General features: G+C 38.8%; 1 protein-coding gene across 3 annotated transcripts in view; it reads left to right on the top strand.

The window, feature by feature from the left end:
• Trim44 (tripartite motif containing 44) overlaps positions 1-23,011 on the top strand; it is a 154,765-nt gene that overhangs the window by 29,987 nt on the left and 101,767 nt on the right. For all 3 annotated transcript variants that reach the window (XM_029555712.1, XM_017802997.2, XM_008852382.3), the window contains exons 3-4: positions 10,292-10,531; positions 16,557-16,576. In XM_029555712.1, coding sequence (XP_029411572.1) covers positions 10,292-10,531; positions 16,557-16,576 — 260 coding nt within the window. The remainder of the gene's footprint in view (positions 1-10,291; positions 10,532-16,556; positions 16,577-23,011) is intronic.

Genomic DNA, 23,011 nt, shown 5'->3' on the forward strand with positions numbered 1-23,011 from the left:
AAGTTCAGAAGACTTTTCTAAGCCTTGCTGAGACACTTGCTTATGAATAACTAGATTCTATATTTTCACCAATTAGCACTTCTCAGGATTGATGATGCTTATAGGTTGTAGGGTTTAAGGCCATTGATATCTCTTTGATGCATGCAGATAAATTGAGTTCAGTCCCCACAGTTGGGATACCTCACTCTGTGAGGCCAGCTGACTGACAAGTAACTGGACTTAGCATAACTGTTTTGCTCCTGCAAGTCTAGGCAAATATATCTGCATTGGGTGTGTACACCTGTATGTCCATACATTCCAGATTCCAGGTGCCTAGAATCAATTATGCTGTTATGGAACTAACTCTCTGGTTAGCAAAATGGTCTGGTGCCAAATTAAAAAGCAGTTAAATCACATTAAGAGTCACAATTAGGAGACGTGTCCCCACTTTAAAGTAAATGCCACTGAGATTTTTCATTTTTGTTCCTATCTCATCTTGTTGCCCTTGCAGCTTTACCCTTTGGCTGTATTCTTTCTTACTGGGGCCCCGAGATACCAGTTGAACCTCTCATTGACTATAGGCATTTTAAAATTAAGATGATTTTTTTAGTCACCTGGTAAGCTGGAGCATTGTTAGAAAGCAAAGGGATTGAGCATTAAATGGCTTAATAAAACCAGTTTACTGTGATGTCCTGTTCTTGGCTCCTCTCTGCACTGACAGGAGACTTGATATACTCTGCTGAAAGCTTGAAGGGGCTGATTACACAGCTAATGGGGAGAGGGGAACTGAGCTGTCTGGACTCCTCCATTGCAGCCACACTTCATGTTTTCAGTGTAGAATTGTATTTGACATTTAATTTGGGAGACTAGGAACCTAGATATAAAACTCTACTATGATAATAGTGATAAAACCAGCTACACTTTTATTTAAGGACCTGCCTTTCTCCTATTCTCCCTCCTTTTTTTGTTACATTAAAACTCAAAAGAAATAAAATTCCAGTATGTGCAACAAAAAAGATGTTTTCTTTGATATCTTAAAGCTTAAGTCTGCAAAATGCAACTCTGTCTCCTGCAGGTCTATACATAGGTACTTGTAAGCCTATGTAAGTATAAAATGTGAGGACAGTGTCTCTCCTCTAATTATCTCTGTACTCAGACAAAGAGCAGTATTCTTTAGGTTTCTATAGTTGTATGAAATTCCATTCAACCCAGTGATCCAGTTGATTCTTGTCTCCTTTTATGATTCTTCTTTCTGCAGCATGTGAAGTATATTCTACAATATCTCTTTAATTTATAACCCAACCAAATTAGACATTATAATTTCTAGTTCACAGATAAGAAACAACTGAAGAGATAAAGTGATACAGCTTATGATGCTGCTAAGTTGTCTATGAATTTTATATAAAATATTAGTAGTTGTAGAACATTTGATATTTTGTATTTAGCAAGTGGATTGAGAGTGTATTTGAATGCAGATTTTGTTCAGACTTTGAGTGAAAAATACTTCTATCGAACATGAGATGCCTGCCTTTCCTCTTATAGTGGAAGAACACAAACATTAGAGTCCGATAGCCTGGTCCACGCAGCAGTTATCAAATACCTGACACTTAATGTGGAGCCTTCAGTTTTCTCTCTAGAGTGGGATTAATCATACTCTCTTGTAGTATTCTGAAAAGTGAGAACTTTAATTTTGTGGTGCTAGAGAGTGAACTGAGGGCCTTGCATCGGTAGGCAAGTTCTATACCATTGAGCTGCATCCTTAGGTCTCAAGATGGAGACTTTTGAGGAGAAAAGAAACAATGGGTGAACATTTGGCTTTGGGGACCTGAAAAAACATGTTAGCAACTATAGTTTATGAGCACTGTGGTCCTTGGATAAACGAGGTACTAGTTTCCCAAAGGGAAGCAGTAGGGTTTCCATCTGCACAGTAAAGAAAATAGGGTAAGAGGAAACTTGGAAAGTTGAGGAGACTACTGTGCCCACAGACTGTGTGTAGGTGCCAAAGGGCCGAACAGGACCTATCCTTCTTGCTCTGCCTTTGTAGTAGTAAAGACTAGCCGAGATGATGCTCAATGAGAGCCTGACAAACTAGAGAAGGGTCCATCACTTCCTAACAACTTGGGACTGCTGTTTACTGGAACTGAGGTAAGAGACTTCTATCTTGAAACCCCCACTAAAGAAATTCTTTTCTGTATGCCCTTGGGAAATTAGAATCTCAATTCCCCAAGCATAGTCTCTTTTCTTGAAGAAAACTTATTAGGAGCTCTTTGTGAGAGCTCGACGAATACCACACAGAAACTACAGTAACTATTCAGTTATTACTATCTCTCATCAGGAGATTAGTTCTGGTGATGGGCCTTTGTGCCTGGGAGGTGCACAGAATTCTTTCCATGTGTTAATTTTATGCTAAGTTCATAAAACTACCTGAAAATGGCATTATCCTACTTTACAAATGAACCTATCTCCCTATATTTCAAAGGCATGGTTTACAGAGCCAGTCCTGAACACTCCCTTTTCTAATCAGGGCTTTACTATTGTGACCCTCTGTAGGATAAAGGACCTAGAAAAGGAAAAGTTCTGTATCCAGTGTTCTTTCTGAATGTTCTTGGTGGTATGTGGTTATGTGGGGGTTAGAGTTTCTCTAGTATACAAGTATCTATGGCTTTGTAGGGAAGGTGCTTGGGTAGCTAGAGAACTAGAATGGAGGCTGGGAGGTGAGTCTTTTATTATTATTACATTTTTAATTAGCTTACAAAGTAGTGGGTTTCCATAAGGTTTTTTTCATGCATCCTTAGTTTGGGTGAACCCACCTGTACCCTATCCTCTCTTTTGTCCCTCCACCCTATCCCTGCTTAAACCTTAAATGTCCAGTAGTCCCCCTTGTCTATTTTCATGCCATTTGTTTTCTATTACCCTCTCACCCATTAAGACCTCTTCCCCTCCTTAACTCCTGGGCCCTTTTTAGCTTCCTGAACTCTATAGATACTCTAAATTAAATATACAATCTAAAAATTCAAAGCTAGGATCCACACGTAAGGGAGAACATGTGGATTTGTCTTTCTGGACCTAGACTAAAAAGTGAGTCTTTAAAAATTGTTTCAGTTTTCAGGAGATGCAATAGGCATTCTTTGCATGCAAGTATATAACAGGATTAAAAACAATATAAATTCTGTGTAGTTGCCTCTTCAAAGTTGTCATGCCACTTTCTACCCCCACCTTCATCCACAGTAGCTTCTGAAGCACAAGCTGTCTTTCTAGTTTGTGTTGGGTTCAGACTGAGAGAAAGCAGGAAAACAAGGCAGAGTAGACACACTTTTATTCTTAGTTTTCACAGGTTTTGGGGTGTCTCGGGGGACTCCTACTTTTACATTTCTATAGTGTGGATCACTCCGAGTTCTTTTTTTCTGTTCACTCAGAAGTGGTACTCAGAAGTTCATGATCGCTGCCTCTGTTTTCACTCTGGGGTCAGGCAAAGAGAAGCATCTTAAGAGAAAGCAGTAATGTCAAGTCAACATGAGTTCAGCATCCCCAGTGAACTGTTTTTTGTTGCGTCCATTTCAATGCCATGTCACTGGGTTATACATCAAGTTGTCAAGACAGTAAAGTCATAGCAGCTGACAACATGACAAGCAGTCTCGGGAGGAGAGGATACTTGGCAACAATGCTGCCACTGTGGTGGTTAGATCTCCATGCCCCTCGCTAAGGGCTGCTCATTTGTTAGCTGTGACTGTCCTTCTTAGCTACCTAAGCGTATAGTTGATTCACAATTTGATTAGCAGATTCAATTCAAGTGTTCACCAGGCCCTTTCAAATACCAGAACCTCCAGGACATAACATCCTAGGCCCCTCTGATCCTGTATGTACATGGCATGTATATTTATGTTATATGTTGAGGGGAGAGCTGTAAAGGGAAAGAGATTCTGCAGAATCCACATGTATGAAGTTTTTCAACAGTACTCTTCAACAATACGGTACCTAGGCTCAAGAACCAAAATGTCTGGGAGAAATAGAGGAAGGATGGAGTATTTTGATTGAAACTTCGGATTATCGTCAAGAGGATGTGATTTGGAGAATCAGAGAGTACAAGGCAGTTCAAAATCTGCCAAAGCTAAGTTCAGGTCTAACCACCAAGGTGGAAAGATTGAGACATGCATGTGGTCATTAAGAATGAAAGGGTCAAAGGGTCATTTGAGATCAAGGTCAGAAAGCTAAGAATTCAGGGCTAAGGAAAGCTAAAAAGTGAGCAAAAACTGTTTAAGACATAGTTGGAAGTCATAGCAGGAGCTAATCATTTTCACAAATCACTCCAAGTTCCTTTAGGATTTAGAATTTTATTTCAGCAAATTAATGGTGCAGGCAGGAATAGGGCTAGGTTGGAGGGCCTAAATGGAATGGGCAGGGAGAGTTAAAGTGGAGAATTGAAGCATGGGTCTAATTATTCAGTGGAGAGCAGTGGGGGTAGAAAGGGAATTCTCACATATGGGGGAAACCCTTCTCCTACTATACTGGCAGAAGGTCCTGTTAGGTGACTGCTGTCATTTACTCAGAACCAATTGCCTGCTATTATATGCAAGACCCTAGGCAGTTTCCCCTCAGGACAGTAAGTTAAGTGACTGTTATCTGGGAGGGGAAAGGAGGAATGATAAAACTTACTTGAGTTGATAGTCTTGGTACCTGCCTAAATGTCATTACTTGAAACAGAAGAAGCAAATCAGTGGGAAGTTGATGGAAAGAAAATAATATAGTTAGAAGGCAGATCATATAGTCAAACTATTTAAATTTGAGCTCTAGTCTGCACCTTCCTATGTGTAGGGAAGATTTTCTTTCCTTACCTCAGCTTCTTCATTGGCAAAATGGGTAAAATGATAACCAACTGGCAGCAATGTTGTGATGGTTAGCTGAAGTAATTCACATAAAATGCTTTCAAGTAGTCCCTAATATGAGAAGCTTGGCGGGGGGAGATAGTGATGATAAGGAAGAGGGGGTAAAGATTCAGCTTGAAATTTGATGGCTTAAATAATGGGAAAGTATCTAGGTGAAGTGCATGAGTCAAGAGGAACACTGAGACAGGTTGCCTGGAGAAAAATCCAGGTCTAAGGGCTAACTGCCTATGGGATGATAATTGCATTTCACAGATGGCATGAAATTGCTAAAGGAAGTGTCTAGTGTTTTTCGATGAAAAGTGGTTTTGCTTTCAGCAGTGACCAGAGGCACTTTTGGTTATCACAGTTGAGGTAAGGGAGGATGCTACTCTCCAGGCTAGAGATGTTGCTCACTATCATACCATGCCCAGCATTTCTCCACAGCAAAGAATTATCAGCTTCAAATGTCAACTGTGCCAGGGATGAAAAACTGCCAATCACTGTACCTGGGAAGAATATAGAAAATTGCAGGGAAGTTGGTAACCAGGGAGCTGGGGAAGTCCAGCATTCATGGAGGAGAGAATTTAGACTACAGGGCATCAGTGCTAATGCTCTAGGCAATTTCCAAAGTGAAGTGATATGGAAGTGGTGACTGATGTTCTCCTTAATGGTGGAGGAGAAAGGGCAGCAGATGTGAATGACTTGACAAACGTTTGGCTAAAGGTAGGAGAGAGGACTATTACTTGATAGGGTAGCATTATCATAGGAAAAGGTTATTCTATGTTTTGCTTCATTTATTTTTGCCTTGCCACCAAAACTTCTGATTTAGACTCCAGTCTCCTGAAGAGGATGGCTTCTTGTTTGGGGTATCAAATGTGATGAGAGACATCTAGATTGATGAATTATGCTTCAGTTTATGCAGCTCTCTCATTTTAGAAATAAAAGAAAGCCAAATTTGACTTTTCATTTTTTTATAATAAAAATGAGGCCTTAAAATGTTCAGTGATTTACTCAGAGTCACCTTGCTGGTCGATTGCACAAGTCAAGGTTAGCTAACATTCAGTCTTTGACTTTACATCCTGAGTGCTTTCCTCTGTACTGGATTGCTTCCCAACACTCTAATCCTAGTTCTCGGAGGCCCAGTTTCTTTAAACAGGCAGGATCCCACATGGAGTAGTTGTCAGAGCACTCTCTTTGGAACAGGGGTGACCTGAGCTGAATCTTTGGCCTTACTGTTTACCTGCTGCATAACACTTGATGAATGATGTAATCACTGCAGCTTTGGGTTCCTCTAATGTAAAATGAAACCCTTGTTGCCCACCTGAGCATTAAATAAGAAACACGCATAGGATGGTATCTAGAATACTGCCTGAACATGATAGATCTAATTGATTTCATTGTTACTCATGATGCCATCCTGTTTAGCACACATTGTTTTCTTAGTTGGAGGATCTTTATGGGTGTCAGTTATCCTGGTGTGGTGTCCTTAACAGAGTAGGATTTAGTTTCTGAAAAACTTTTGATAAACATCGGCCTGATCCTGCAAGTGACTTGAAGTGTGAAATCACTTACTTTTGCTCATCAGTGAGAAATACACATCATCACAACACACTCAGGAGAACATCTACTTTAGGATCTTGTATAACAGGTCCTTGTCCAGAAAACTCACTATATTATTATTTGTTAGTGTGACAAAACACCATGACCAAAAGCGGCTTACTTACAGAAGAATTTTTGTACTTACTATTCCAGAGAGATTAAAGTCCATCATGGCAGGCAGGTATGGCAGCAGTCGACAGGCATGGCAGCAGGAGCAGGAAGCTGAGAGAGCACATCTTCAGTGGCAAACACAAAGCAGAAGGAGCTAACTGGCAATGAGGCAAAGCCCTGAACTCTCAAAAGCTACTCCCAGTGATTTACTTCTTCCCAGCAAGGCTACACATCCTAAAGATTCTATGATCTCCCCAAACAGCTAGGGAACAAGTGTTCAAATATTTGAGCCCATGGACAACATTTTTCATTCAGATCACCATACCCAACCTTCTGCATCCTTAGTCTTGCAAGGGAGACTTTAATTCCTTAGGTTCTGGAATAAAATGAATACCTTGATGCAGGAGTTTCGAACTAGGTTGAAGAATGTATTTGTTAATTAGGATAGATGGGAGTAGGAAGACTGCATAAAAGTTTAGATGAGATTATTCTGCTTTCCCTTCTCGTTATTGGCCTCCTTTATATAAGATAAAGTATCTTGAAGTACTATGTAAAGCATTAGGAAATGAGGAGTTTAATTTTTAAAGCCCAGGATCAATTCATTTCCTTCCTGGTCTACAATTTTCCTGATGTTGATGTCATCTTCCTAACTTTGAACCATATGTGTATGTGAGCTCTAGAAAAATAGACTGCAGTTTATATCATAATTGCTATTTTTAGTCCCTTGGAAGTGTTAAAATATTTAGAGAGTCTCAGACAGTCAGAAGATTTTATCCTTTAGTGAACATTTCCAGATTCGGTTTCTGAGAGAACCTTCTAGATCATTTAGCACCTAATTTAACAGTAGAGATGCATTGATAAAGGATCACCATGAAGCATAGCAGCTTGACATACATACATTAAAACAGAAAAGAGTTTTATACAAACATAAATTCCACTTCCCAATCTGATACAGATTTCAGGGTCATTATCGTTTAACGTTTCTCCTTCTCTTTTCTCCAGCACCAGGGTGAGCACCTGCAGAGATGATTTGAAATTTTGCCACTTGAAAGGTCGCTGTTTATGTGACCTACAGGCGTCCTTCTGGCATCATGCTTTTTTCAGTTTTTTAATAGACTAATTAAAAATGGCCTTGTCTCCTTCCCCCTCCTTCAGTCTTTCTCTTCCTCAGTTTCCTTTCATTTTCCCAGTTTGATTTTTTTTTTCCTGATAGACTTCTATGAACAGAGTGCTAGACTCTGAACAAGAAGATTATAGGCACTTCCTCTCCTGTAAGTTTGCTTCTGTGTCTGTTTTCTAATCTATAAAAGAACTTCTCCTTGATAATTCCTGTTCTTCCAGATCTCAAATCCTTTCCTAGCCTTCCATCTTCCTTTTGTCTATTGTTCTTCTTCATTATGTGTGTGTGTGTGTGTGTGTGTGTGTGTGTGTGTGTATGCACACAGAGTCCAGAGGTCAATGTCTGGTTTTCATGTGTATATGTCTGTGTTGTGTATGTGCATGTTTATGTGTGGGTGTGTGTGTCTGTGTGTCTCTCTGTGTATGTGCATGTGGAGGCCCAAAGTTGATATTGAGGAGTCTGTCTTTATCACTCTCCACTGTATTTATTGAGGCAAGGTCTCTCAGTTGAACCCAGAACTTGTGGAGACAGCTAGTCTGGCTGGGCAGCTTGCTAGATAGATCCTCTATCTCTGCCTTCTAAGCTCTGGGATTACGGGCGTGATTTACATGGGTTCTGAGAATCTGAACCCTGGTCCTCACACTTGCAGGATTGGTGCTTTAACCATTGAGCCCCACCTTATTTTTTTTCCTACTTTTTAATTTTATTATTTTATCTTGTTTTATGTGAATGTTTTACCTGTACATATGTATGTGCACCACATGCATGCAATGCCCATGGAGGCCAGAAGAGGCACTGTCCCTCAGAGCTATAGTTATAGGTAGTTGTGAACTGCCATGTGGATGCTGGGAACTGAAGCCAGGTCCTCTGCAAGAGCAACAAGTGCTTTTAACCACTGAGCCATTTCCTTAGTCCTTCACCTGATTTTTGAGACAAGATCCCTCACTGAACTTTGAGCTTACTGCTCCCATAAGACTGACTGGCCACTGAGTTTCAGGGATTTGCCAACCTTATCCCCCCCACAAGCACTGGAGTTACAGATGTGTGCTGTTGTACCCAACTTTTACGTGGGTGCCACCACTGTATCTGTTCTCAGTGTGTGTTTGGGATCTGAACTCGGGCCGTCACGCTTGCGCAGCAAACACTTTACCAAATGGGTCATCTCCCCAGCTCCTCTTCCCTGTTTTTTTATCTCAGCTACTCATAATACCTGTAGTTGTTCAAAAATACTCATAAAACTGGGGATATGGCTCAATGATAGAGCACTTGCTTTGCATGTGTAAGGCTCTTGATTTGATTCCCCAGCACTGCAAAAATCGCACAGCAAAACAAGTAAACATACAGCTTTAAAAATACTCATAAAATAAGTATGATTGCAAAGAAATATGAATAAATGCGGTTCTAGCAAAATTTAGAGTGCTTAGAAGTTTTTATTTTCATTGTTTTTCACTTTGTTTGCCTGTTTGTTTTAGCTAAATATACTACAGGGGTGTGCGTGTGCGTGTGTGTGTATTTGGTTTGCAGTTGTGGCAAAATAAAAGTTAATGTATTTTTACTTATTACATTGAAAAAATTTAAAGTTTGATATTATTCAGTATTGGTGAGAATGTAAGGAAATATTTCCTTTCATACATTGTATAATTGCTACATCTTTTTCAGAGGGAAGTTTGGCAATATTGGTCAATTTTAGAATATATGTAAATTGACTTAGTAACAATAAATCTTTAAAGACACGCATATGTGAATATTAAGAATTATTCCTCAGATGTTTATTGCTGTATTCTTTGTAATAGTGAGAATTTAGAAATTGTGTGTTTCTATTATGAGAGGAATAAATAGGATATACCTCTGTGACTGCAGATAGTAAAAAAAATTACAAACAAAACGGTACTCTGTATTCACTAACATTTTAAGTGGAAAAACAGGAGACAGAACTATATGTTTATTGTAATCTATATATGTTATGCAACCACATGGAAAAATGGGGGAGGACACTTACTGAACTGGCATTTTACTTTTTGTTGTTTTTACTTTTCAAGACAGGGTCTCACTGTGGACACCAGTGTGGACTCAAACCCTTAATTCTCTACCTTTACCTCCTGAGTGTTAACCGTTCCTGGCACAAATTATTGTCATTAATTGAGAAGAGAAAAAGAATTTCTTTTCTTCTTTTGAAGACAGAGTCCGCTGTAGCCCAGCTAGCTTGGAACTCACTATATAGTTGGGCTGGCTTTGAACTCCTGGCAGTCCTCTGCTTCAGCCTCTGGAGTGCTGGGATTAAGGGCATGAATTACCATGCTTGGCTAGAAATTATACTTCTTATTGTATATATCCATCAGTTAGAATTTTTAAAAGTAGCTGTATATGACTGATATAAAAATGAACAAAACCAGAAGCAAAAATGCATAAGGAACTAATTCCTGAACAATGAAAAAGGTAAAGAGATTACCAGGAACTTTATCTAAGGTATTGGAGAAATGTTGTTGATTGTATATTTTCAAGACTTCAGGATGAGATATCAACTATCTCTTGTATTTTGAGCAGGGCTACCTAATACTTTATTTCAAAAACTCCATCTTTCCATTTCTCTGTTATGCTCAATATACTCTGTGTTTTACAGGTGACTCGAGACCAGATGAAGTTATTTATACAGCAAGAATTTAAAAAAGTACAGAAAGTGATTGCTGATGAAGAGCAGAAAGCCCTTCATCTAGTAGACATCCAGGAAGCAATGGCCACGGCTCATGTGACTGAGATACTGGCAGACATCCAGTCCCACATGGATAGGCTGATGACTCAGATGGCCCAGGCCAAGGAACAACTTGATACCTCTAATGAATCAGCTGAGCCAAAGGCAGAGGTAAATGAAAATGCTGGTGATTATTAGTAGCAGGAAAAATACAAGGAACCTGACTGCTGTATTTGTTAGTTCTGAAAATGTCTGTTTGTGATCCTTGAACATAGATTAAGTGTGGGTAGGGTACAAGTCTTTCAATTGGTTTATAAGGTAGAATGGAGGTATTTGGCCATGGGGGTCTTACATCTGAACCTCATAGGTTGACTACCTGCTAAAATAGGGTTTAATAGGAACCAGATTATTGTAATGCAACGTAATATTTATCAGTGTATCACTGATAAAATCTCAAGTGTAATGAAAAGGGGCACTTAGTATAGCATCAAGATGACGGATATTGGAATTAACAGAGAACAGCTGACATAAAAATGAACATTAACAAAAACTCTGGAAATTAGTGATGAAAAAAGACCAAGAACATTTTAGAACTGAAAAGTACAAAAACTGACAAAGCTTAGCGGTAGAGCACTTGCCTGGCGGCGTATGTTAGATTCTGTGCTTAATCCCCGTTACCACACAGACACACACACACACACACAATGGAAAATTCACTGGATGGGCTTATTGGCAGATTGGAGATAACAGAGAAAATAATTGGTGAACTGAAGACAGTTTGATAATGATCCAGTGTTATCAAACCAAGACAAAAGATTGAAAAATGAACTAAGCTTCAGAGGCCTGTGGAACAATAAGAACAACAACAATAACAACAACAAAAAACCCTGATACATATGTACTAAGGGGGAAGAGAGAAACGTTGGACTGAAAAATGGTTTCAAGAAATAAAGCTTTCCAACATTTAGTTGAAAAACATAAAGCTATAGATTTAAGAAACTGAGCAAACCTAAATAATACAAACTTAAGAAATCAACACCTAGACACATCAAAACCAAACTTCTGAAAACTAGGGAGAAAGAAAAATATCTTGAATGCAGAGCTCCTGAAGAGAATAGACAAATTGTGGAAAACAAATGAACATGGTGTGCCTTAAGTTGCAGATTAGATTTTCTATGTTCTCAAAAGTGATGCAAGATTTTCATTTAACATCAATGGCTTTTGTTAAATTTATTTCCATGTATTTGATTTTGTTTGAAATAATGTTTTTTATATTTCAGTTTTTAATGTTACACACAAAAATACAGTGTTTTCTTTGAGATGAGCTTTTACTATATTGCCCAAGTTGGGCTCAAATTCCTGGAATAAGCAATACTTTTGCCTCAGCACTCCAAGTAGTTGGAACTTCAGATGTATATGCTCTGCAGTCCGCAGAATACAACTGAGTTTTAAATATATTAATCTTGCATTTGTAAGCTTGCCAGATTCACATATTGGTTATAATTGTGGTTTGATATAGTCTTTAACATTTTGAGTGTTATCATGCCTGTCACCTGCAAACAGTTTTGCTTCTTCTCTTCTAACTCTATATGAGTTATTTCTTTTCTTGTCTTATTGCAGTGACTAGGACCTTGAGTGCAGTATCTAACATGAGTGGTAAAAGTGTACATTCTTGCCTTTTTCAATCTTACAGGGAAAGCACTCAGTATTTCACTATTAATATGCTGGTGTTTCTAAATATTCTTTATCAGACTGTGATTTTCTTAATCATATATTATGTTGAATTTTATCCTCTACATCCATTGACATGTCATACAGGTGTTCTCTGTTTTGTTGTAATGATTAATTACATTGTTAATTTTCCAATATTAGTCTAATCTTACATACTTGGGATAAACTCTTATTTGACGTGATGAATTACCTGGGTTCGATTTGTTAGTATTAAGAGTTTTTATGACTTTGTTCATAGAAGATAGTGAACTTTAATTTTCTATTTCCATGTTATTGTCAAGGTTTGGTGTTAGATATATGGTCACTTCATAATTCAAACTGAAAAGTCTTCCCTTCTCTATTTTCTGAGTTTCCACTCTATGCCAAAATTAAGTATTAAAAATGTTTTATCCGATTTTTTATTATTAAAAATTATGTGCTTATTTTTATCTGTATTTCATGAGCATTTCCAACTTCTATGTGCTGTTTTTTTTTGTTTTGAGATGGGGTTCTCGTGTAACCCAGGCTAACCTCACACTTGCCATGTAGCTAAGGATGACCTCTGTTCCTCCTGCCTCTACCTTCTAAGTACTAGAATTATAATATGTGCCACCTTGCCAGGTGTATTTATGCTGTGCTGGGGATGAAACCCAGGACCTTGTGAATGCCAAACACGTACTCTATCAACTGAGTATATCCCCAACACCTCTGTCCAGTTTTTGAAAAGAGAGTTGTGACTTGCAATAAGATAATACCAGAAAAAGTTGTTTCAGAAGGGAAACTTTTTAGAAATGAAATATGCCTGGCTTACGTTTATTTTGAATTCAAATATTTCTTTTGCATTTAATCAAGGCCTTTAAAAATGAGTTTGCTGATTGAACTTGAATGTGGTGTTTTCATTATGAAATACATTCATATTGTACCATTTAAAATGTCCAATTGGAGCCATGTGTGGCAGTGTACACATTTAATCCCAGCACTTAGGAGGCAGAGGCAGGTGAATCATTAAGTTCAAGGCCAGCCTGGTCTATATAGGTAGGTAGGCAGGCAGCTCGACCTAGTTGGGACTTGGCATACCTTCATGGTGCAGTGTTTGCACAACATATTTAGGCTCTGAGTTTGATCCCTAGTGCCCTAAGGAAACAATGATAAACTTCTTGTGTAAAATGTCTGGTTTCACTCTCTAGTGAAGGAAATCCCATTCAAAGCAAGTTGAATCTTACAAAATCTTTAATTGTTGTAGTATTTTGCATGTTCTACCTACAGTCAAAACTATCACCAGTTTTTAAGTCTAATGAATGCTGTGAAGCATCCAAATTCTCATGGAAGCAACAATTCAAGCAACAGTTGTCTCCCTTGAACTCATTTTTTATGTAAAGTGTCTTGATAGCTACAAGCTTACCTGAATAAACAGACTTCAAAACATTATTTCCACTGGTAGATGTAAAAAGGAGAGGTTGCATTCTAGTGTAGCACACCAGCCAAGACCATTCAAGATACTTTAAAGAAGGATTTGAGATCATTGTTTAACAAGTCATTTAAATGGACATTGGTATTTGACAGACTCTAACTTCTAATATTCATGAAACCAGAATTAATTTATAATGGATGTAAAATTAATCTTAAATTCCACATATCTTGCCTGAACTCCTTTTTTCACTACTTACTGTGTACTTGTGCTGTGTTGAGAACAAAACAGTTTGTTTTTCAAGCAGTTGAAATCCAGTGAGGGAGACAGTGTGATGCTGTTGCCATCAGTTTTCTTTAACTACTGGCTTTGAAGAATGAACTCTGCAGATACAGAGGACAGAGAATTATTACTCCCTCAAGCTCTCAGTGAGGACATTTCCGAGTAAGGCTTGATTTGAAAGGAGTGCCAAGAATTAGCTAGGCTTTCATAATACAGGTGAATATCTGGGGTACAGGACCGTCATGTGCACATCTTTTACTAGCAAGTTAATCATCTGGATGTCTGCGAAACTATTCAAGATGGAGTTAGATTTCATACGCGTGTGCATGTTCATTCATTCATTCATTCATTCCTTCATTGGTGAAACATACCCAAGCCTTCCCCATACTTTGTGATGGTGACTATTATTTCTGGAAAAGGTGGACATACCTCAAAACATTATGTCTTCTCTTTCCATGTTACATTTCCCAAGAAACAACATCAGTATCAATTAGTAATTCAGAAGAAGCTCAGTAGTGGCCTCCATTTGTTGAACACTTCTAATAGCCCACATACTTATCTAGAAAAATGAATCTTGGAAAATTTAGTTGCCAAATGCTTTAATGCCATAAATAATGAGAGACTTTTTATAAATGAGAAATCCCACCTCTCTTTCCCCAAGGCCTTACTATGTAGCCCAGGTTGGATTCCAATTCAGTCCTCCTTCTTTGGCCTCAAAAGTGCCATAATTGAGATGTATACCACCAAAACTGTGTACAAAATCCCATCTTACAAGAGTGTACCAAGGTGTGTTACTTTGAGGAAGACTTGCTTTAAATCATAGAAGAAAGTTTAGATATATTTTTCCACAAGGTTCTCTTAGGTAATTATGTTAAATATCCAAAGATAATTGAAAAATTGGGTTGAGGTTTAATTGTGTCATAGGTAGTTATGCAACTCATATGAAATTTAAATTATACGATTTTTCTTGCTATCTTATAGTACTCATGAGACGTATCACTTGATCAAAATGCAGAGAAAGCTTCTATGATCCCTATATCATTCTTGTACTACCTGCACCTCTTCTCTCTCATAGTATTATGAATGATGAGTGCCCTTACACTATCACAAATTCTTAATCATCATCTAAAATGCCCTTCTATTCAACCTCCAGTGCATACAATAATTAAATGACTTCTCTAGCTGGAGTTTCCTTTATAGGCCTGCACTCTGAAATCTGTCTTTATTCCACTTGTGCTCTTAACCCCATAACTGCCCTCAGTTCCACTCTCATATCCCCTGCTCAAAACATAGAGGTGTGGCCCCATTTTTTTAGTGCCAGAGAACCCAGATTCGTCTGTCTGTCTGTCTGTCTATTTATCTGTATCTGTATCTATTATCGTCAGCCTAGGAAAATCCTGTTTATCCTTCAAGTGTCAATGTTTATGTCACCTTCTCTGTGTAGTTTTTCCTTGTAACATTTAGGGCATTCTGTTTAAGCCTTTGGTAGAGCTCATAACCTGCTTATTTTCTATCTGCCTGTTTCCCCAGCTCCTGATTGGAAGTGTTTAGAAGGTTACATAATTATGGGTTATCTTTTATCCTTAGCAGTTACATATAATAACTTCTTTATTGAGTCATGTTGAATTGCTACTGATATTAACAAATAACCTTTATTAACTGTATCCTGTGTCTTAGGCACTGTGCCTGTGATTATAACCATTATTTAATCGTGCATATCAATCCTGTGCTATAGAGACAGTTATCACGTTTTATAATTTAGGAGATTGAAGTTCCAAGAGGTAGAATAGCTTGACTAGAGTATCATAACAAGGAAGTGATGGAGCCAAGATTTGAACCCCAAATATCTGGCTTCAGCTCATTGCCCTTTATACTAGTAGGAATCATTCATTCATTGATTCTCTGGGGAATACAACCAGAAGATTACGTTCTCTATTATGGTCAACCCTAAGTGATTGAAGAGGAAGATATGAAGGATATTCTGTCATCAGAAAGATGAGGGAGGTCTTTCAAGCCCCATGAAAGCTCTGATTTGGCCTGAGAGGGAGGCTCCAAAGAATCTGTGGTGATTGTTAGTCATAAAGTTAGGTTGAGAGCATGAAATAGCTGGAGAAATCATACACACCAATTTTCTGAATGAATAAGAAAAAGACAAATCATTGGATAACAAATGAAATGTATATCACCAAATGCCCAAAGGACCCATTTACAGAGGAGAAAACCAAGGTCCATATTAACTAATCAGTTTGCCCCAATGGTACATAACTTCATAAGCATCAGAGCTTAGACTAGAGTTCCTGTTTCCTGAGTCCTAGTTCTGAACCTTTTCCACCTTAATCTGTTATATATTAGAGTTGCTATGTTCATATTTGGAGAAAAAGTCCTAGACCAAAGCAGAAATGGAATTTTGAAGGAAACAGCTTGATGCTTTTGGAGCTGGTCAGCTTTGCCTAAGACCTGCTGCTATTTTGGGGCTCTCCGTTTGCTCAGAACTAGATGCTACTAGCCATAGAAATAAGAAGGCAAGGCTATTATTTAGACCTCCTAGGTCTGTGCGTTCACCTCTTTCCTTGCAATGGCAAATTATCAGTTCATCTCTGCTGGCAGTTTGAACATAGGATAGCATTGAACATTATGTTAGTCTTTGTCTTAGCCCTTAGACATCTTCGGGTTTGTCTTTGTTACAGTAACTGCACAGTCCTTACTTTCGGGTTGGGTACAGAGAGGGAAATGAAAGAAATCTAAATCAATTTTTACCAGAATGATTTCTGAGTCTGTTTCTTCTTTGTTTTTCAGGGTGAAGAGGAAGGACCCAGGTAAGATTACAATATTGCTGCTTGTCTATTCTCAGAAATTGAGTGACATTTTAATGCCCCATGAAATACAGACAAGCAAGGAACAGTACAGAAAAGGAATCTCTTTACCTTAAGCCAGGGTTTTAAGGACCTTTATTTTGTAAGACTCCCATCTTTTTCCCCATCTGTGTTATCTCCTGTCTGTAACCTTCAGATAAATGTAGACTAAAGTTATCGTGACAGTGATTTTACTTATTCTTTAGAACATTCAGAATATCTTGTTAAGAAGATCAGGCACTGCATAAGAATGGTAATTAGGTTATCAGGTAGACCTACTAAACTTCTGCAGTGTTCTTTTAAAATAAAAATTGGATTCTGAAAATGTGCTGTAGACCTAGTATTCTTTATTTCTGACCTATAATGTCACAATGAATACAAAGTCAGGGATATACAAAACATTGTTGGGGGCAGGGAGATATCTTTGCACTCTTCTGTATCAGCAGTTGGAAGAAATTTAAAAGGGCATTTTATTATTGCCTCAGCCTTGTGTAGTAAACTTGAACTTCCATTTACTCATCTTTCCTATTGGTATGCCATCAGCACCATCGAGGGGTATTTGTATCAAGCAAACTGTAATGTCCAGACAGGCTCTGGACATAGGCTCAAGGAGTTAAGACAGGGAGATGTTTGAAAGGTTACCTGGGCCTCTGTTATTCAAATTTTATTTTTACAAGTACCGTATTTCCAAATGAACTCTAAGTAGAATTCAGTGTGAAAATCACTAATCTAGTTCAAGTCCTTAAAAGAAGCTAAATGAATTGCCCAAGATTTCCTGTGGAGTCAGCATTTGACTCTGATTTTATTTCAGACTAACAAATATAGTTCTTTTCCTCCTGTCTGTTTTTTCCCCCTGTTGCTGTGATAAAAATATCCTGATATCCTGACAAAAGAAACTTAAGGAAGAAAGGATTTGTTTTGGCTTATAGTTCAAGATACAGTTCATAGTGCTGGAGAGTCAAGGCAGCAGGAACTTGAAGCAGCTGGTCACATTACATTTGCAGTCAGGAAGAAGAGAGCAATGAATATGTATTGCTCATTCCACTTTCTCCTTTTTATATAGTCCAAGATCCCCAGCTGAGGGAGTGGTGCTACCCGCAGTGGGCAGGCCTTCCCACCTCAATTAACCTAATGAAGATAATCCCCCATAGACATGCCAGAGGCCAGCCTATGGTAGATGTTCCCTCCCAGATGTGCCTAGAGACCTATTTTCTATGTGATTCTAGATCCTGTCCAGTTGACAGCTAATACCAACTACCACATCTGCCCACATCTTCTACTAACCAACCTACCTTCCTTCCTTCCTTCCTTCCTTCCTTCCTTCCTTCCTTCCTTCCTTCCTTCCTTCATTTATTTATTTATTTATTGTTGGAGAATTTCATACATGCGTAGAATGTGTTTTGGGGGTCTATGGGGACTTCATTGGCCAACAACTCTAAGAGGTAGTCCATTCCAGGCACTGTTGAACCCCTTTCTTAAGATGTTCCAAGTGACAGCCCATATCTGCATCTCTTGGTGCTTCCCTCTCTTGGGAACTGTGCTTCTCAGTGTCCACTTTAGAACTGCAAGAACCTATCGAGCTCCTGATCTGCTGTGACTAAAGCCATAGACATCCTGCTTTAAACCGGCACAATCTCAGGGAATCCCTTCAAATTCCACCTTCTGCCATTTTCAGGAGCAGGCTCTTTTCATTTCATGGTTTTCTCCTTCCCTAGCTCCTTCTCATCCTTTTATCTCTTTAAAATGTGTTGTGGAGGATGGAGAGGTAGCACAGTGGTTAAGAGCACATACTACTCTTGGCAGAGGACCTGAATTCAGTTCCCAGTACCCATGTGGCAGCTTATAACCTTCTACAACTCCAGTTCCAGGGGATCTGATGTCTTCTTCTGACCTCTGTAGGCTGCCACATGCACGTGGTGCACATAAACTTATGAATGCACACACATTTATTTATAAAAATAAAAAATAAACATTAAAAATTACTTATGACCCTGCAGTATATGTTAGGCACTGTGCTACACACTGGGTATATTATAATGACTCAGGCAGACATAGCCTCCACCTTTGTGCAGCTGGAGTCTAGAGGTAGAGGTGAACATATAAAACAATACCATGGGGGAAGTGCTATGATAAGGGAAGTCCAGGCTGCTTGGAAGGGACTCCTGAGATAGTCTTGAAGGATAAAGGGAAGCCTACCAGGAAAGATTATGTATGAAGAGAAGTCTGAAAAACAAGAAGACAGGCAAAGGAGGAGCAGGACTAGTTGTTGTAGGGAAAGGAAAAATTCTTATGTAAAGGCTCCAGATTTATAGTATTTGAGCTCTATCATGAAGTCAGTGGGAAACCATTAAAGAATTTTAAACTGCAGGCCTGTAATCCCAGCACTCAGGAGTTAGAGGCAGAAATATTAAGAGTTTGAGGCTAGCTTTGTCATCTTGGGCATATTGAGGCTCTTTCTCAAAAAAAGAATAAAACGTGAAGAACTTTTAAGAATTAACCTGAGCAAGTTTACATTTCAGAAGTCTCTTCTGCCTACAGAGTGGAAAATGAGTTAAAGGCGATCAAGAGCCTAAGAAACTAGGTGTCATTGTTTTGTTTTCTGTCATAAAATTCATGAGGCTAGGTACTTATAAAGAAGTTTATTGAGCTTGCAGTTCTGAAGGTTCAAGGCCCTGGCACCACTATCTGATTGGCTCTGATGAGAACCTCATGGTAGATGGCATCAACTGGCTTGAACACAGGAAAACGAAAGGCCCAGGGGAAGTGTCAGGCTCCCATTTCCTTAGAACTAATCTAGCTCAATAGGTTCTAATTAATTTCTTCCCAGGGTAGTGCCGCAATAACCTAGTCACATTCCTCTAGGTCTCACCCTTGAAAAGATGCATTACATCTGGATATGGCCACACTGGGAACCAAGTGTTCAGTACATGAACCTTTCAAGAAAGGATCATGCTCAAGCCATAGCACTAGACTTATGATGAGAGCCTGAGTCAGTGCCTTCTCTAATTATTGACCATATTTTCACCATTTTGCACAAGTGTTTGGTTTGGCACCAAATTTTCCATGGTGCTTCACCCTTTCTATTCTCTAACTCCTTTAAGTCCAGGATAGATAAAACATGGCCCACAATAAGATAAAGGAGATTAGCAGAATAAGAAGATACCATAGAAATGGTTTTTCTGTCTTGATAGAGCTTGATAGGTCCAAACACTTCCATTTTGTCATAGCCACATTCCTGAGTCAACTTGATGAAAAAAATTTTAAGAATGTACAAAGAAATTAACTCCTTTCAGAGATACTGTTTGGTATGAGAGACTACCTTTCGAGTTTAGCTGCAGATACCTTCGTGTCATTTTGACAAGGCAGTGACAAGACATTTCTTTACTAGCAACTAAGATGTCAAGACGGTTACCTTAAGCTAGGCTGCCACAGATGTCAGTGCAATTCTTTTGGACTGAGACTTGACAAACCCTTTTTTGGTATTATATGCACTTGAGGGCATGTTCTAATTTGGCAAAAAAAAAAAAAAAAAAAAAGGGAGAGGAGTTAAATTTTTTCTTAACCTTTGAATTCGTACTTGTTGATTCCATTCAGCTTATTTGTGTTGAGCTGCCATTTGGCTCAATCTTTTCTAATTAACACTTCAAGGCAGATTGTCTTTGATCTGAAATTTCTCTCATTTATGATACGCACTTCTATCATTTCAGCACGCCAAAAAGAATTTTGTTCCGAAGGTTCCTGTATTGCTGACAGATTAAAAGAGGGTATAAAGGAGGCAGGAAGGAAATGCAGGTCTCCCTGCACAAAGAATGTATAGGAAATGAATATGGAAACCCAGAGTTCCAACTCTACTTGGATTGTTATGCCTTTGTCTGCTTTACTGGAGTTCTTTACATATACCCACTTGACTGACTGCACAGAAGCTGAGGGAAAAATAGATTTCAGTCAACCTCCACAGTGGAAGGAACAAAAGAAATTCGTGTCCTATGGAAACACTTGTCTTTGCTAGACCTTCCTTCCTTTCTATCAGCTGGAGTCTCCCTGCCTTCTTTCCTCTTCAGTTTTGACTCTTCAAGCTGTTTGATATGATATTGTGCTTTTGTTCATGCTTTTATTTGCCAAGTTTTACCCTACAGTTGTCCTGGTAACTAACAGTAATCATAGCTACCATTTATTGAATATTATGTCCAGAGTGTTTTCTGTATTTTCTCGGTTCATGTAAAGCTTATGATGTAGTTACCCCATTTGTCAAATGAGGAAGTACTAATAGATGCTTAGAGATTAATTTCTTCCAGATCACAAGGCTAGTAGTAAATAGCAGAACTAGGACTTGAATCAAATCTGTTTTCAGGGCTCATGCTTCAATGGCCATTTGGACTGTTTCCAGAAGGCCAGCATACTTCTGTCTTTGACCCTCTATGAAGGTCAAGAAAATTCACACACAGTCCTCAGAGGAACACTTTGGTCTGTTTCATGTAACCTTTGACATTGAATTGTAGTGGCCTGTTTTCTGCAAGTGATTTTTCCTCTCATTAGCTATTGTGATTATCCAGGGATATCTCATTATTTAATCCTCAGAGAGTATCCTCTGAGCATCAGTAGCAAAAGGGTACTCTGGAGAGCCAAGCAAACCTTTGTTTAACTTCGAAGAATAGTTGCCTGTTACTCTCCATGTGGTAGCTCACCCCTCAGATCCATGATACACAGTGATATAGCTGGCAAGGATTCTCAGAGGGTGTGGTAGACCCGAAGTCTAATATGTAAAACATGAATATTAACTACTGTAGCGTCATCTTGTAGCAAGGTGTCTTTGAAGCCCAGATTATTTTTTTCCCCAAGCAAAAAAGCAATTTACACTTTTGGCAGCAATTTTCTGTCTTCTCTATGCTATTATGGGAGATCTCGTGTTTGCTCCCTCACAGATTGGCTCCTTCCCTACCCTGCTGGAGCCTGCTGAGAAGTAATATATATTTGAGGAGAGGGGGTGGCAATATGATCTGCTGGTGTGAAAGCAATTGTGTAGTGGGAGGCAGACAGAAAGACCCTTAAACTCTGTGCTCAGAGGAGAAGGAGCAAGATCAGAATTCAATTTTGATTTGCTATTGAGGTTTTCTGTGATTTTTTTTTTTTTTTTAACTAAGAGGAGAATGGCTTTTTAATAGTATCTGCTATACTTGGAACTTGTGTAGAATTTTTCATCTTCAAAGCTGGCTGTTCTTCAGGCATAAAGCTCCTGCCGAGACCAGTATGAATGTGATACATGCTGATTGTGATCAAATAAGAAGCATGTTCGAAAGAAGTAAGGGCTAAAGGTATTAGCCAACCTCCCTTCTATTCTTGGTTGTGCCTGTGACTGACTGTGTGACCTTGGGCAAGTCATTTAACCTTCTTGTGAACTGTTATTTCTGTGTAAATTCTAGCCTCATCCCTTCCTGTCCCACCTTTACCAAGTTTGGGGGATTGCGTTCGTCTTTTTTCCATTGCTTGTAACAAAATACCTGCAATAAATAAAGGGAGGAAAGATGTGTTAATCCATGGTCATTTTCCTCTCTTGTATTTGGGACTGTAACAAGACAGAACATCATGGTAGGTAATACATGGCAGAGGAAACTGTTCCCCTCCTGGTGGCTAGAAAACAAAGATAGCGAGAGCCCGGAACTCAGCAGTTCCATTAAGGCACGTGCCAATGTCCTGCTTCCTCCAGTAGACCTCACCTCCCAAAGTTGCACCACTTCCCAGTAGTGCTGCAGAGTGGTAACCAAGCCTTTGGTACATAGTCTTTGCAGAATAGTTTATTCTGTTAATTTTATTATTGTTGTTGTTGTTGTTAGTCTGTGTTTGGTGTGTCCATGCTATGTGTGTGAGTATGGATGTATGTGCCCCAGTGCACTTGTGGAGATCAGAGGACAACTTTCAGGAATCAGTTCTCTCCTTCCACCATGGTTTCTGGGGATCAGACTCAACACCATGCTTTCACAGCAAGCACATTGACCTAACCCACTGAGCCATCTCAATAGCCCTGGGGAATAGTTTAGAAGCAAACGATAATGGTATGATTGTAAAGAGGAACACAAGTCTTGTATCAAATATATAATGGAAAGAATCTGTATATAGATTCAATAACTTGGTAGATTTATAAAAACCTCAATAATTTCATTTTTGTTTCTTTAAAAATTACTTTGAGGCTGCATGCTAGGGACTTTTTTCCCCTCCTCTCCAACTGAATAACCATATGTTTTTAGATACAGCATTCTTCCTAAAGAGTATAGAAATAAATGGATTAAGTCACTGTTACACTTAGGTTTCTTTTGTCGTTTGATTGCAAATTCATGGTTTGGTTGTTGCATTATCTTCATCTTGGGAAGCTTGCCTGGAAGCTGAAGAAAGTGGCCCTGATAT

Source organism: Nannospalax galili, unplaced genomic scaffold (genome assembly GCF_000622305.1).
Source record: "Nannospalax galili isolate Female #2095 unplaced genomic scaffold, S.galili_v1.0 scaffold126, whole genome shotgun sequence".
Lineage (NCBI taxonomy): Eukaryota > Metazoa > Chordata > Mammalia > Rodentia > Spalacidae > Nannospalax > Nannospalax galili.